Genomic DNA, 17,242 nt, shown 5'->3' on the forward strand with positions numbered 1-17,242 from the left:
AATGTTTAGAAGAAGAAGAAGGAGGAGGAGGAGGAAGAGGAAGAGGAGGAGTAACAAGTTCAAGAGACAAAACGCTGAGGAAGAAGAGGAGGCAGAAGAGGAGGAGGAAGAGGAGGAATGCAAAGGAAAACCAAAAAGCAACAGACCTCTTGGTCCTTTCGAGAGAGGAGGAGGAGGAAAAGGAGGGAGACGAAGAGCTGGTGAAGGAAGAAAATATGGAGGAACAGGGATGGAGGAGGAAGAGGGAGTGGAGGTGGTGGAGAAAAAGAGAAGCGTTTACATGGACAGCAGTACAGTGGAGTAAAAGAAAAGAAGTGGAGGAAGAAGAAAGAAAATTAAATAAAGTTCGTTCGATTTAAGTGTAGAAAACGGAAACGATGAATCAACACACACACACACACACACACACACACACACACACACACACACACACACACACACACACACACACACACACACACACACACACACACACACACACACACACACACACACACACACACACACACACACACACACACACACACACACACACACACACACACACACACACACACACACACACACACACAGAGAGAGAGAGAGAGAGAGAGAGAGAGATTTATAACCTCCTGCCGGTGCTTCTTCCAATAATTCCTTCTTACCAACAATCATCATTCTACACTTCACAATCTCTTCACCACTATGTCTCTCATCACCTCTCACTTTACCTTCCTCCAATCACCAGTTGCATTATTCTTTAAGCCTTTTTCTCTCCCTCCAGTGTCTTCCTTTTTCTCTTTTCTCTTTCTCTTAGTACTTTATTCCTTTATTTTATTTCCTTCCTTTAGCATTTTATTTATTTCTTCTCATCAACTCTCACCTTTCCTTCCTCCATTCACCAGTTTCATTATTCCTTACGGTTCTTTCTCTCTCTATCTTCCTCTTCTTCCTCTTCCTTTAGTACCTCACCGTCTCTTGCCTGCTCTCACCGCCCTCTCTCTCCAGTCCCTCTCTCACTCTCCATCAGTCCCCAGGGCAGAAAACAAGTGGAAAAGTGCAAAGTTGTGGAAAAATAGAACGAGAACTGCCTTCCATTGGACACAGAGGAACCGTCCAAGGGAGAAATGGAACTTGCCTGACCCCATCTGCGTCTCCTGAGGGGAAGAAAGAGAGGCTGAGAGGGAAGGGAACGCGAGGGTACAGAGCGGGAGATGTATATGGGCAAGGAGGCATGAAGGGGGACACATGGAGGCACTGCACTCTCCTGGAAGCTTCTCACTGTTGCTTTTATTCGTTGTGTTGTATATTTGGATTGTTCGGAATCTCAAGTAAATGATTCATGGTTGTTGTATATTTAGATTGTGATTGTTATTGTTATCTCAAGAAATCTCGAAACCTCGATTCAACGAGTTATTGTATAAAGGTGATGGGTTTTCGTTTGGCAGACAGCTACTGGAATAAATAGCAGTAACACGTCCGACTCTCCCTCACCCGACACGTAGACACAAGCCAGAGACAACGTAACATTTTGGCGACGAGGATGGGATTCGTCGGTCTCCGTGTCTGTCTGCCTTCCTGACAGCTGCCGTGGAGGACCTCTACTGTGTTGTCGGGCTACGGGAGCGGCGTCGTGACCCTATTATTACTACAGCTTCTGACTTATCACCGTTGCCATGGAAGGCTTGAACTTTCCGGCCTTTTATCTGGAACCATCGGGAACCACTGCTACTCGTTGGGACACCTGGCTACGGAGATTTGACAATATTGTGGTTGCTCATGCTGTGACTAGTGCTGATAGGAAGCGTGCGTTGCTTCTTCATTGTGCGGCAGAAGAAGTGTTTCAAATTGCTGAAACGTTGCTGCGTGATGAGGACACGTACGAGCAATTGAAAACTAAGCTCACTGTACATTTCGCACCGAAACGCAACGTAGAATACGAAGTGTTTGTGTTCAGACAGGCCACACAGCAACCAGAGGAACATTTGGACAAGTTTTATGTAAGACTCAAAGTGCTAAGTAAGATGTGGATCGCGAAATTAAGTCGCAAATAATTCAGAAGTGTTTACTCGATAAGGTTCGCGACAAGGGGTTAAGTGATCCGGACATCTCGCTAGTGAACTTACTGACTTTTGGATGTACGTTAGAGGCTATCACAGTGCGCGCACAAGCAATGGCACCAGTCCAAGTGCACGAGGCACAAGTGTCTGTGAACAGTGTCAGAAACAAAGGTGGGAACAGCCAGAGTTATGTCCGTCGCCGTGCTAAGGACGGTTCAGTCGAGGCTTCGGCTCAATATAGTTACCGCTGTTATGGGTGTGATACAGTGCACTTTGATACAAGAGAGAAAGTGTGTAAGGCTTGGGGGCAGAAGTGCTTTAAGTGTGGCAAACTAAATAATTTTGCTAACTTTTGTAAAGCTAGAACATGGGCGACTCGTACATGGAGGGCAAACAACCTGCTGGCAGAGCCACACCCAGTGGACGTGACGCCGCCAGAGAACTGTCTTGGTGAAGGCAGAGAGTCGTCCACAGCCGAGGAAACAGGTGAAGTCATGCCGATGTACACTCTTGGATCTACATTGAAAAATGAACCTTATACGTGTGCACTAGAGTTAAATGGCATTCCCACACACATGGAAATAACTATCATCAGTGTCCAACAGCTCAAGAAACTGGAACAAGGTGCTGGGAGCCTTTCAATCAGTAAAGATGGTGTACCGCAGCTTCGCACTTACACTAGGCAACTGCTTCATACTTTGGGGCGAGTTTGGCTCGAAGTTAAGTATGGCCAGAAAACTAGCAGACTTTCGGCTTTAGTGGCGCCTGGTTCTGGACCTTGCTTCTGGGGAGAGACTGGCTGCACCAGTTACACATTAATTGGTCAAAAGTGTGTAATTTACAAATTGATGATTATAGAAATTTGTTTCCAGAACTCTTCACACCAAATTTAGGAAAACTGAAGAATTACAAGGCGAAACTGTACATGGACCAGGACGTTCAATCCCTGTTCTTCAAAGCCAGGACAGTTCCTTATGCCCTCCGAGAAAAAGTAGAAGCTGAGATTGGACGACTGGTGTCTGATTGGGTACTTAAACCTGTGGAGTATTCGGACTGGGCAGCTCCCATCGTTCCCATTATGAAGCCTACTGGGGAGGTAAGAATTTGTGGAGATTATAAATTGACTGTTAACGTGGCATCCAAGGTAGATAGATACCCATTACCTAATATTGATGATCTCTACTCTAAGGTAATTGGGGGACGTTTTTATTCAAAATTAGACTTGAGTCATGCTTACCAGCATGTCTTGATGAGGAGTCGCAAAAAGTAACTACCATCAACACTAGCAAGGGGTTGTTCATGTTTACCAGGCTTTGTTATGGTATTGCCTCTTCGCCTGGTATTTTCAAAGATTAATGGAACAAATTGTTCAGGGAATTCCAATGGTTGCTGTTTACCTGGATGATATTCTTGTGTCTGGTCGTTCGTATAAAGAAGCTCGTACGAACCTCATCACAGTTTTGTCCAAGTTGCAGGAATGTGGTTTGCGTTTAAGGATAGAGAAGTGCTCCTTTATGCAAGAGTCTTGTATCTACTTGGGCCATAAACTGGATGCATCAGGAATTCGCCCTACGGATGACAAAGTGTCGGCAATAAAATGTGCACCGGTTCCCCGAGAAGTTTCGGGGCTTCGAAGCTACCTAGGAATGATAAACTATTATCATAACTTTTGTAGTAACTTGTCAACAATCTTGGCCCCCTTACTAAGCAATTGGGTAAGGGAGAGGAGTGGATATGGGGAGCTGATCAGGAAAAATCTCTTATCCGCTCTAAACAGTTGTTACAGTCTTCTCCACTACTGGTACATTATGATCATCTTCTTCCCCTGGTGCTGAGCTGTGATGCGTCACCGTACGGACTGGGAGCTGTGCTGTCACATCGCATGGAAGACACTGAAGAGAGGCCAATCGCATATGCGTCTCGCTCTCTCGCGGCGGCTGAGAAGAATTATGCACAAATTGAGAAAGAAGGTTTGTCTGATATATATGGGTTACAAAAGTTTCATAAATACCTATATGGTCGGCATTTTACCATTTATACTGATCACAAACCTCTCGTTGGATTTTTGAGAGGAGGTGTGCTTATTTCCCTGATGGCTAGTGCTCGACTTCAGAGATGGGGACTTAAGTTAGCTAACTATGAGTTCTGTCTGCAGTACAGACCCGGAAGTAAATTACCTCATGCAGATTGTCTCAGCAGACTTCCCATACAAGCAGGGTACGTGCAGCCAGATGAATCACAGGAAGTAATACTATCTTTGAATACTCTAGAACATACTCCAGTTACGGCAGCAAAAATCTCTTTGTGGACATCAAGGGATCCTAAGTTGGAAGTTGTGCGTGATTACATTTTGCAGGGTTGGCCGGAGGATGTTCCCGGTGGCCTTCTACCCTATTCCCAACGTAAGTCGGAACTAACTGTACACGACGGCTGTGTGCTGTGGGGCTCCAGAGTGGTGATACTAGAGAGAGGAAGGACACTGCTGCTCGAGGACTTGCATGAAAGCCATCCCGGGATAGTGAGAATGAAATCCCTATCTAGGAGTTATTTTTGGTGGCCAGGATTAGATGGCGATATAGAGGCAAAAGTTAAGAGTTGTTATTCTTGTCAACAGAACAGGAAGAAGCTATCGTAAGCCCCTCTACACCCCTGGGAGTGGCCGGCCCACCCATGGCACAGGGTACATGTAGACTTTGGAGGGCCGGTGGAAGGTAAGATGATACTCATTCTGGTAGACGCTCACAGTAAATATATTGAGACTTTTGTTATGAATTTAAGCAGAACTGCAGCAACCTTAGTGAAATTATGTCACTGTTTTGCTACACATGGGCTTCCTGTCAGTATTGTGTCAGATAATGGTGCTTCTTTCACAAGTCAAGAGTTCAGAACTTTCTGTGAAATAAATGGAATAAAACATATTTGTAGCAGTCCCTATCACCCATCCACCAATGGGTTGGCTGAACGAGCTGTACAAACTATTAAAGAGGGATTGAGGAAACTCGGCAACGGAGATATGGAAACAAGACTTTACAGGATTCTTGCGAGATACTGGCTCACGCCACAAACCACGACAGGGCAGAGTCCAGCTGAGATGCTCATACACCGCCGACCACGATCAAGACTTGACTTCATACTTCTGAGTACTGAAGACAAAATAAAGAAACAATCCGATGCAGTTAACAGGCGAGGGACTACAGGTTACAGGATGTTTTATGAAGGGGATGCTGTATGGGCTCTGAATTTTTCAGGTTATTCTCGGTGGGTCGAGGGAGTAATACAACGACAGATGGGTCCGGTGTCGTTCACGGTGTTACTCCCAGATGGAAGGACATGGAGGAGACATGGGGATCACCTTAGACGGCGATATTCGGGAGGTACAAGACAGGAGGACGAGCCAGACACGGTGACAAGGGAGCCTTCATCTTCGTGGCAGACACCTGCGGCACACCCACCATCGCCGGTGCCACCTGCGGCACACCCTCCACCGTCGGTGCCACCTGCAGCACACCCTCCACCGTCGGTGCCACCTGCGGCACACCCTCCACCGTCGGTGCCACCTGTGGCACACCCTCCACCGCCGGTGTCGCCACCCGCGGCTCACCCGCCAACGCCTATGCCACCTGCCGCACAACCACCACCGCCGGTGCTACCCGCAGCTCACCCTCCAATGCCGGTGTCACCACGGCTCATCCACCATCGGTGCGGGGGAGGCCAGCATCGCCGGCAGGAGAGGGGCCTGGTTTAAGAAGGTCCATGAGAAGGAAGGCACCGCCCATTAGATTAGGATATTAATGTTTTTCTTATGTCATGCTTGTATGAAGGAAATGATTTAAAGGGGAAGGAATGTTGTATATTTAGATTGTTCTGAATCTCGAGTAAATAATTCATGGTTGTTGTATATTTAGATTGTGATTGTTATTGTTATCTTAAGAAATCTCAAAACCTCGATTCAACGAGTTATTGTATAAAGGTGATGGGTTTTCGTTTGGCAGACGGCTACTGGAATAAACAGCAGTAACACGTCCGACTCTCCCTCACCCGACACGCAGACATAAGCCCGAGACAACATAACACGTTGTATTCCTTTACTTTCTGTGTCTCTTCTCTCGTCCAGAAGATAAATGGAAGGGGGCTTAAAAAGAGAGAGAGAGAGAGAGAGAGAGAGAGAGAGAGAGAGAGAGAGAGAGAGAGAGAGAGAGAGAGAGAGAGAGAGAGAGAGAGAGAGAATAGCACCCGTCAGTATATCCTTAGCAAAATTTTCTAACGTTTTCTCTTCCAAATTTCTTTTTTTCTTTCCCCCTCGGGTCATTCCTTCTTCCACTCCTCTTCCTCTTCCTCCTCATAACCTTCTTGCTACAGTAACTCGTATTGATAAAATCCTTGCAACGTTGACTCTCTCTCTCTCCTCTTTCTTCCCGGTGACAGAATAATGTTACAAGAAACACTCTACACACACACACACACACACACACACACACACACACACACACACACACACACACACACACACAGGAACTGGGAAAGCACACCATGATGAAAATTGACGAGTATGAAGAGCAAGCAGTGTTGTAGAATGTCTTACTATGGAACACGAGTCTATTGTATTAGAGGAAATGTGACAAGAAGAGGTGCAGATTTAAGGAACGTTACTGGAGAACAGACAATTGTGTGTGTGTATGTGTGTGTGTGTGTGTGTGTGTGTGTGTGTGTGTGTGTGTGTGTGTGTGTGTGTGTGTGTGTGCAAGTTCAAGTTCAAATGTTTATTGCCAATCAATTACAACATTTGATTATCTTAATGAACAGAATAAATGGCACAGTCTGCCTAGCCAGGACTCCATGGCAGACAGATTCACTATTGTAACAATAGATATACGCACACATATTATAGACTCATACAACAATTTTAATTGTTTAACCTACACAGTAGGTTACACACTCACACCTACATATACACAAATACAGTATTAATTATTGTGGTATACGATATATTACACACTTGCATATACACATACAAAACAAATTTATTATAACATAGTGCAATAATGTGCACATGTACCGATAGCTTTACATGTTGATACATAATAAGTTATGGGTGTATGATATGTTATATTCCTGTGGCTTGGAGAGAACAAAGGTGATTTTTTATTCTCCTTTTGAAATCACTGATGGTAATACTATCAAGGTCTTGTTTGATATGATGTGGTAAAGTGTTCCATATTTGAAGACCTATGTACATTATACTGTTTTTGTAAAGAACAGTGCGGAATGGGTGACAAACTAAGTTGTTAATGTTGCCTCGAGTATGGTACACATTAGTTGCAATACTAAAAAGGATGGTATTTCCAGAATACAAAGTTATGTATCTATATATACAAAGTAGTAGAAAATATTTGTGAATAAAAGTGAAATTAAGCAGTATGTTTGTATTTAATACTTTTTTTTTTTTACGTAAGGAAGAGGGCCAGCCAAGGGCAAGAAAAAAGAAAGTTAGAAAAAAGCCCACTTGAGCGCTGGCTCTCCAAAGAGTACAAAAAGTGCCAAAACCGTCAGCCAGAATTAGGGGAGCAAATGCCTCGATACCTCCCTCTTAAAAGAAGACAAGTTGTAGGAATTCGGAAATACAGATGCAGGGAGGGAGTTCCAGAGTTTACCAGTGAAAGGGATGAATGATTGAGCGTACTGGTTAACTCTTGCATTAGAGAGTTGGACAGAATAGGGATGAGAGAAAGAAGAAAGCCTTGTGCAGCGTGGCCGCAGCAGGAGGGGAGGCATGCAGTTAGCAAGATCAGTAGAACAGTTACCATGAAAATAGCGATAAAATATAGAAAGGGATGCAACATTTCGGCGGTGAGAAAGAGACTAAAGACAGTTAGTCAGAGGAGGGGAGTTGATGAGACGAAGAGCTTTCGATTTCACCCTATCAAGCAAAGCTGTGTGACTGGAACCCCCCCAAACATGCGAAGAGTACTCCATACAGGGACGGATAAGGCCCTTATACAGAGTAAGCAGTTGGAGGGCGAGAAAAACTGGCGGAGACGCCTCAGAACACCTAATTTCATAGAAGCTGTTTTAGCAAGAGATGAGATGTGAAGTTTCCAGTTAAGATTATGAGCAAAGGACAGACCGAGGATATTCATTGTGGAAGAGGGGAGACAATTGAGTGTCATTGAAGAAGAGGGGATAATTGTCTGGAAGGTTGTGTCGAGTTGATAGATGGAGGAATTGAGTTTTTGAGGCATTGAAAACTACTAGATTTTCTCTGCCTCAATCGGAAATCTTAGAAAGATCGGAAGTCAGGCGTTCCGAGGCGTTCCCGCGTGATCTGTTAATTTCCTGAAGGGTTGGACGTCTCTGAAAGAACGTGGAAAGATGTAGGGTGGTATCATCAGCGTAGGAGTGGATAGGGCAAGAAGTTTGGTTAAGAAGGTCATTAATGAATAATAGAAAGAGAGTGGGTGACAGGACAGAACCCTGAGGAACACCACTATTAATAGGTTTAGGAGAAGAACAGTAGCCGTCTACCACAGCAGCAAAAGAGCGGTTGGAATGGAAACATGAGATAAAGTTGCAGAGAGAAGGATAGAAGCCGTAAGAGGGCAGTTTTGAAATCAAAGCTTTATGCCAGACTCTATCAAAAGCTTTTGATATGTCTAACGCAACAGCAAAAGTTTCACCGAAATCTCTAAAAGAGGATGACCAAGACTCAGTAAGGAAAGCCAGAAGATCACCAGTAGAGCGACCTTGACGGAAGCCATACTGGCGATCAGACAGAAGATTGTGAAGTGACAGATGTTTGAGAATCTTCCTATTCAGGATAGATTAAAAAACTTTAGACAAGCAGGATATTAAAGCTATAGGACGGTAGTTTGAGGGGTTAGAACGGTCACCCTTTTTAGGAACAGGCTGAATGTAGGCGAACTTCCAGTGTCAGACTAGCGAAGCACCAATTTCTCATTGTTTAGCTGACGTATTTTGGCTTGGGAAAATTCCAAACTTTTTATAAGTTCAGCCACTGTGTTCTCCATTGTCCGGACATGTTCTTTAAATTCATCTACCACTATATTCACTGCAGAATGGAAAGTGCGTTCTTGTGTTTCAAGTAACACTTTGACAGCGTCGAGTTCCATGGTAACTGAGGTGGGTGTGGTGAGCTTGGGGAGACACGTGTGCACAGTAGCTAGAGCAGAAGAGAAGTGTGTGTGTGTGTGTTTCACTGTTTGATCTGCTGCAGTCTCTGACGAGACAGCCAGACGTTACCCTACGGAACGAGCTCAGAGCTAATTATTTCCGATCTTCGGATAGGCCTGAGACCAGGCACACACCACACACCGGGAAAAACAAGGTCACAACTCCTCGATTTACATCCCGTACCTACTCACTGCTAGGTGAACAGGGGCTACACGTGAAAGGAGACACACAAATATCTCTACCCGGCCGGGAAATCGAACCCCGGTCCTCTGGTTTGTGAAGCCAGCGCTCTAACCACTGAGCTGTGTGTGTGTGTGTGTGTGTGTGTGTGTGTGTGTGTGTGTGATCTGAGAGAGAGAGAGAGAGAGTGTGAGAGAGAGAGAGAGAGAGAGAGACTGTATTACCTCCTTTACCTTACTCTTTTCATTCCACCTCCGCCCACTCTTCTGTATCTTCTCGTGTCGTTTTTACCACCACCACCACTACTACCACCTTCCTCCTCCTCCTCCTCCTCCTCCTCCTCCTTGTCCCTTCCTCTTCTTGAAGCTTGTAATTCGTTTCACGGTGCCTTCTCTCTTCATTTCTGTCATGTCTCTCATTCCGTCTCTCTTTCTATCTCTATTTTTTTTCTATGTCGCCCTGCACTATTTACTGATGAATTCCCCAGTTAGTATTTTTCCTCTTCTCTCCCTCCGCTGGTTTCCTCGTTTGTTCTTTCCCTCTCCTTCTGCCTGTCCATTTTTTCCCCCTCCCTTCGCTCGCTCTCACCAATTTACTATCACTCATTCACTCAAGTCTTCAAATTTTGTCTCTCTTCCCTGGTCATTTTATTTTCCCTAGTCATCGTCTCTCTCTCTCTCTCTCTCTCTCTCTCTCTCTCTCTCTCTCATTATCTCTTCAAATTTCAGCTTTGCATTTTTATAAACCATTTTTTTTCCTTGCTATGGAGGGGCGACCTGCTTACTGATGCTTCTCCCATACTTCAGTCCTTCCATACAGCCTTTTTTTTCTCCTTATGCACGGCTTTTTTTCTTTCTAAAGTTATGGAGTTCTAATTTTCTTCCTTGCCACTGTCTTGATTTTTGTTGTTGCTGCTGTTGGTGGTGGTGGTGGTGCTTGGTGGTGGTTGGTGGTGGTTGGTGGTGGTTGGTGGTGGTGGTGTTGAGAAACGAGACAAGAAATAAGTGACTTCCTTAACCTGATTTGTGGAGATTGGCAGGAAACTTTTACCTCTTCGTTCTCTGATATTTTCCGCAGTTTTCCCCCCATTCCTCTACCAGCCACCCTCCCTGCCCTCTCTCTCTCTCTCTCTCTCTCTCTCTCTCTCTCTCTCTCTCTCTCTCTCTCTCTCTCTCTCTCTCTCTCTCTCTCTCTCTCTCTCTCTCTCTCTCTCTCTCTCTCTCTAACCACAGTACCACTCAAGGAAAGAGGAAAATAAATGTTCACTGACTCTTGTGATCTCTCTCTCTCTCTCTCTCTCTCTCTCTCTCTCTCTCTCTCTCTCTCTCTCTCTCTCTCTCTCTCTCTCTCTCTCTCTCTCTCTCTCTCTCTCTCTCTCTCTCTCGGTTCTTCATCACTTTCTCTCACATTCAACAAACTTTACAAAGGCACGACGAAGCGTAAGGAGCTTGAGAGAACCACTGCCAGCTGCTGGATAGAAGGAAAAGAAAAAAAAAGAGACATTGAGAACGAAAAGAAAGAAAACTGTTCATCATGAGTGGAAAAAAGAAAAGCACCACACAGTAAGAGAGAAAGAAGGTTACTGAGAATGAGGAGGACATGGAACTGGAGTGGAATGGGGAAGCAATACAATGGAAAATACAAACCGAGGGATGAACGAAGGAAGGAACTCGGGACAAAACACGAGAGAGAATGAGAGAGAGAGAGAGAGAGAGAGAGAGAGAGAGAGAGAGAGAGAGAGAGAGAGAGAGAGAGAGAGAGGAAGGGATAAGTACAGTTTATAAGCCTGTATTCTGAAACGCTTTGCTCTCTCACCATCACTGCTTTTCAAAGGCTGCATTTGAAGATCTTCGTGTTTTTAAGGGTGTTTTTATGGGTCTGGTGGTAGATTGATAAGGTTTCTAGTTCATTAAAAGGAGAAATTGTCTTGTGCTGCAGACTGAGTGATTCCCCGTGTCCTCTCTTCCCGGTTCCCTTTGTGGTCTCATTTATACAATTGAGCAGCTGCAGCCTGCCCTCTAAAGACAACTTCTACTACTTCCTACACTACACTACAACACCTTACACTTTTACACTCTCTTCAAATCAAAATTTAATAATGGCTTCACCACGCCCTGCCTCGGAGTCCCCTCTGGGAGGGACCATAAATGTCCCCAGGTCGGACTGCCCTCTGCTGTCGACCTTGGGTGTCTTGACACTTCATCTAATACTTTCACTATCAATTTCTGCAACATTCGTGGCCTTCGTTCTAATTTTCAATCTGTGGAACACCACCTCTCCTCTACTAAACCTCATCTTCTCTTCCTAACCGAAACACAGTTGTCTGTGACTACTGACAGCAGCCCCTTTTCTGTTCCCTCCTACTTGCTCTATCCTCATTTTCAATCCAAAGCTGGATGTTGCGCATACGTGCGTAACGACACCACTTGCTCTCGTGCCCACAATCTTGAATCTTCAGAATTTTCTACCATCTGGCTAAGACTTCAATGTCACTCTCTAACTAAATTCATCTGTGCTGTATACCTCTCACCTAATTCCTCTGACTATGTAAAATTCTTTGACTATTTGACTTCCAAGGTGGAGCACATCTTATCTCACTTTCCTTTGCTGAGATCTCCATTTTAGGGATTTCAATGTTCACCACCAGCTTTGGCTTTCATCTTCTTTCACTGACCAACCTGGTGAACAAACCTTCAACTTTGCTATCCTTCATGACCTAGAGCAGCTAGTGCAGTTCCCTACCCGTATTCCTGACCGCCTTGGAGACACGCCCAACATTCTTGATCTTTTCCTAACCTCCAACCCTTCTGCTTACTCTGTTAAACTTTCCTCTCCGTTGGGCTCCTCCGACCACAATCTAATTTCCGTTACCTGTTCTATCACTCCAGTGCAGCCTCAGGACCCGCCTAAGCGGAGGTGCTTCTGGCATTTTAACTCTGCTAAGTGGGAGGAACTAAGGCAGTACTATTCTGATTTCCTTGGGATGATTATTGTTTTCATGTCAGAGATCCTTCTCTTTGTGCCGAGCGCATAACAGAGGTGATTATCTCTGGCATGGAGCTATACATTCCTCATACTTTCTCTAACCCTAAAGCTAAAAAGCCTTGGTTTAACTCTGCTTGTTCTCGTGCTGTCAATGATAGAGAGGCGGCTCACAAACGGTTCCGTAGCCATCCAACTGCTGAAACTCATGCCCTATATATTTCTGCCCGTAATCATGCCAAATCTATTCTCCAACTTACTAAAAACTCTTTCATCAATAGAAAATGTCAAAGTCTTTCCAATTCTAACTCCTCTCGAGATTTCTGGCATCTAGCCAATAATATCTCTAACAACTTTACTTCTTCGTCTTTCCCTCCTTTACTTCATCCAGATGGCTCTACAGCTGTCTCTTCTTTTCTAAAGCTGAACTCTTCGCTCAAACCTTTGCTACCAACTCAACTTTGGATGATTCTGGGCATATTCCTCCTACTCCTCCACCCTCTGACTACTTCATCCCTAAAATTAAAATTCTTTATAAAGACGTTTTCCTGGCCCTCTCTGGCCTTGATTCTCGGAAGGCTTACGGTCCGGATGGAGTCCCTCCTGTTGTTCTCAAAAACTGTGCTTCCGAACTCGCTCACTGCCTGGTCAAACTCTTTCATCTGTGTCTCTCTACTTCTATTTATCCTTCTTGCTGGAAGTTTGCTCACATTCAACCTGTCCCTAAAAAGGTGACCACTCCAATCCTTCTAACTACCGCCCTATAGCTTTGATTTCCTGCCTTTCTAAAGCCTTTGAGTCTATCCTTAATAGGAAGATAATGAGGCATCTATCAGCTCACAACCTTCTCTCTGATTGCCAGTATGGTTTCCGTAAAGGCAGATCTACTGGTGATCTTCTTACTTTCCTAACTGAATCTTGGTCATCCTCTTTTAGGGACTTCGGTGAAACCTTTGCTGTCGGCCTTGACATATCGAAAGCCTTCGATAGAGTCTGGCACAAATCTTTAATTTCTAAACTACCCTCCTACGGATTCTATCCTTCTCTCTGTACCTTCATCTCCAGTTTCCTTTCCGATCGTTCTATTGCTGCTGTAGTAGACGGTCACTGTTCTTCCCTAAAACTATCAACAGTGGTGTTCCACAGGGTTCTGTCCTATCACCCACTCTCTTTCTATTATTCATCAATGATCTCCTAAATCTGACTCAATGCCCTATCCACTCCTATGCTGATGATACCACCTTGCATTATTCAACAGCGTTCAACAGACGCCCAACCCAACAACAATTAAATGACTCAAGGCGAGATGCTATAGGACGCCTAACTTCTGATCTTTCACTTGTTTCTGATTGGGGCAGAGAAAACCTGGTTTTGTTCAATGCCTCAAAACTCAATTTCTACAACTATCTACTCGACATAACCTTCCAGACAACTATCCTCTCTTCTTCAATAACACTCAACTTCCCTCTCCTCTACATTAAACACACTCGGTCTATCCTTCACTAAAAATCTAAACTGGAAATTTCACATCTCTACTCTTGCTAAATCAGCTTCCAAGAAGTTAGGTGTCCTGTGGCGTCTTCGTCCATTTTCTCTCCCTCCCAGCTGCTTGCTCTGTACAGGGCCTTATCCGCCCGTGTATGGAGTATGGCTCTCATGTCTGGGGGATCCACACACAGCTTTACTAAACAAGGTGGAATCTAAAGCTTTTCGTCTTATCAACTCTTCTCCTCTAACTGACTGTCTTGATTCTTTAAGTCACCGCCGCAATGTTGCATCTTTATCTGTCTTCTACCGCTGTTTTCATGCTGTCTGCTCTTCTGAACTTGCTAACTGCATGCCTTCCCCTCCTGCGGCCTCGCTGCACAAGACTCTCTACTTCTTCTCATCCCTATTCTGTCCATCTTCCTAATGCAAGAGTTAACCAGTATCTTCACTCCTTCATTCCCTACACTGGTAAACTCTGGAACTCTCTACCTGTGTCTGTATTTCCACCTGCCTATGACTTAAACTCTTTCAAAAGAGGAGTGTCAAGACACCTCTTACGTTAACTGGACCCTCCTTTTAGATTTTTTGTTTTCTCTTTCTCCTACTTTCCTCTTAACAGGGCCTGGCAACCAGCGGGATTTTTTTTTTTTCCCACACTTTGTTTTCCCTTGGCCAGTGCCCTTGTAATGTAAAAAAAAAAAAAAGTTGTCTCTGTGGGCTTGGAAAATTGTCGCAGTGAGAGAGCAAAGCGTTTCTAGATAAGGGCTACAGAAACTAGAGAGAGAGAGAGAGAGAGAGAGAGAGAGAGAGAGAGAGAGAAGCAAAACCACCACCACGACAAGTTAACATTTACTTGTCTGTTTCCTTGGCTGTTGCTGTGATTAGTGATTTGGTGTTGCTTTATTCATGGACAGGGAAGAGGAACAGTGGACAGTAGTGCAGAAAATGGTGGCGAGGTGGAGGTGCGAGTGAGGGAAAAAAAAAAAGAAAAAAAATGCAATAATGTCAGGACGAATTTGGATAGACAAGGTTGATGTTAAAGGTATACGTATCGTGTCGTGTCGGTGTGTTATTTTGTCAGGTTTTCATTAACATTTTAGGCCTTGTGTCAAATTAATCTTCGTGCTGTGTGCCTATATACTGATCGAATTCCTCTTGGTCACTGACACCACTGATTGAGAATTAAGTGAAAGAGATGACAGATTTCAAAGCTAAGGAATGGTTCACCTGATGCTGGTCTCTAATTCTATGTTAAAGTTCAATCCCACGACACCTGTTGGTATAGAAAAAAAATGTTTTCAGACAGATCTTTGTACTGCAGTGTTTAATTTAGCTTTGTAGAATAGAAAAGACGAAATTAACTTATACATCTTTATATTGTATGTTGGCTGACAGTGTTGTTAGTGTCAGAGGAGGAGACCTGTAGCAGTGAAAGGGTTCAGTAGAATGACATGGATTTAATGGTTAACCTGTTCAGTACCATGACACGTTTTCATATTTATTCTGCCTACTATTTGGTGATTTACAGTTTCAGAAACTTGTGTGAGGATTAAGAATAATGAAGACTCTGGCTATTCATTTTTTGATCTCCATAGACCCTTGTAATGAATAAAATAATCTATTCATACCCAAAATTCATGGTGGAAATGCGTCCCAGTGTTGAACGGGCTAACACAAACTCACACCGAAATATCATAAAAGTGATGTGAAGAAAAGCATATATTTGCATGGAGGCTTGTCACAGGTGGTCTGTCTCATGTCCTTCCAGTACAAACTCCTATTTCTTTGTTCATTTTCGTCCTCCCTTCCTCGCCAGCAGCTCGCTCATAAAACTAGATTTTTCACCAACATTTTTACCCTGTCATTTTTTCAAACATCCTCTCCTCACACCCTTCCCATCCTCACTGCACTCCCGCCCTTCCTTCTCGCTGACTAAGAGGTTTCAGGCAACTCATAATGCTGACTTGCTGATCGACACGCTGCGTCCTTCCTGACTGCATGGTGTTGTTATTGCAGTAGTAGTAGTAGTAGTAGTAGTAGTAGTAGTAGTAGTAGTAGTAGTAGTAGTAGTAGTTAGTAGTTGTTGGTGGTGGTGGTAGTCTTGGTTTATTGTTTTCACCTATTTTTCTATAGACTAAATCAAACACACACACACACACACACACACACACACACACACACACACACACACACACACACACACACACACACACACACTCTCTCTCTCTCTCTCTCTCTCTCTCTCTCTCTCTCTCTCTCTCTCTCTCTCTCTCTCTCTCTCTCTCTCTCTCTCTCTCTCTCTCTCTCTCTCTCTCTCTCTTACGCCTTACGCTAAGTTGATGATGTAGCTACATTTGCTTTCTTATTTTACTTGTACTTGTGTATGATCAAATGAATAACCATGTTTCATGGAATAAACAATATAATTATTATTATTATTATTATTACTCTCTCTCTCTCTCTCTCTCTCTCTCTCTCTCTCTCTCTCTCTCTCTCTCTCTCTCTCTCTCTCAGTTGTTTTTCACTTCCTCCCACATTCATTGAAATCTATTGGCTAATTTCTCTATAAAAAAAGAACATTTTCCATCTTCGTTATTTTTGTAGTGATAATGATAATGATAATGATGATGATGGTGATGGTGTGTGTGTGTGTGTGTGTGTGTGTGTGTGTGTGTGTGTGTGTGTGTGTGTGTGTGTGTCTGTGTCTGGGGGGGTCAGGTCTGGGAATGACGTTTATTAGTGCTGTCCCTGAAAAGACTATGAAAATGAAAGAGAAAAAGAGGCGAGGGAGGGAAGGGGGAACAGATCCAGAGGCATGGTGAGCAGGAGGAAGAAAAAGAGAAGGAGGAAGAAGAGGAGGAGGAGGAGGAGGAGGAGGAGGAGGAGGAGGAGGAGGAGGAGGAGGAGGAGGAGGAGGAGGAGGAGGAGGAGGAATATAAAATGCTCTTATAATACATTCTACTTCTGTATTGGTTCTAGTTTCTAATGTTATCATCACCTGTCTTTCCTTTAGTGTCTGACTACTGACTCTCTTCGCTGCAGATAAAACACAAGATCGTAGGAAAGATATTTGAAGGTGCAACAATCTCTGAGGCCTTCACGTGGCGTTCCCTCTAGGATGACTGGAGCTGTTTTGGTCTCCTTGCCATTGCACACATGTTGTTGTGGTTGAGATGTGGCTGTCTGGTATAAGCAATTTTATAAGACACACGCGTGTTTTTTACATTAACATTCAAATTAGGAAAGAGAGATGCCATGGGGGTTTGATGGTGGCAGAAGAGGAGGAGGAAGAGGAAGAGGAAGAGGAAAGACAACAATGGACGGAAGAGAAGGACAGACAGGAACGAGAAAAAATAAAAAGGGTA

At 44.1% G+C, this 17,242-nt stretch overlaps 1 protein-coding gene across 2 annotated transcripts; it reads left to right on the top strand.

The window, feature by feature from the left end:
* The first annotated feature begins 1,442 nt into the window (after positions 1 to 1,442).
* Positions 1,443 to 6,048, top strand: LOC123518390 (MAGE-like protein 2). Of its 2 annotated transcripts, none has more exons than XM_045279198.1 (2): positions 1,443 to 3,135; positions 5,288 to 6,048. In XM_045279198.1, exon 2 carries the CDS (start codon positions 5,326 to 5,328, stop codon positions 5,782 to 5,784), a length of 459 nt encoding a protein of 152 aa, XP_045135133.1. In that variant the 5' UTR covers positions 1,443 to 3,135; positions 5,288 to 5,325; the 3' UTR covers positions 5,785 to 6,048. Both variants share the same exon structure in this region; 1 of them encodes a protein (XP_045135133.1).
* Positions 6,049 to 17,242: the final 11,194 nt, after the last annotated feature.

The sequence above is a fragment of the Portunus trituberculatus genome, chromosome 43 (genome assembly GCF_017591435.1).
Source record: "Portunus trituberculatus isolate SZX2019 chromosome 43, ASM1759143v1, whole genome shotgun sequence".
Lineage (NCBI taxonomy): Eukaryota > Metazoa > Arthropoda > Malacostraca > Decapoda > Portunidae > Portunus > Portunus trituberculatus.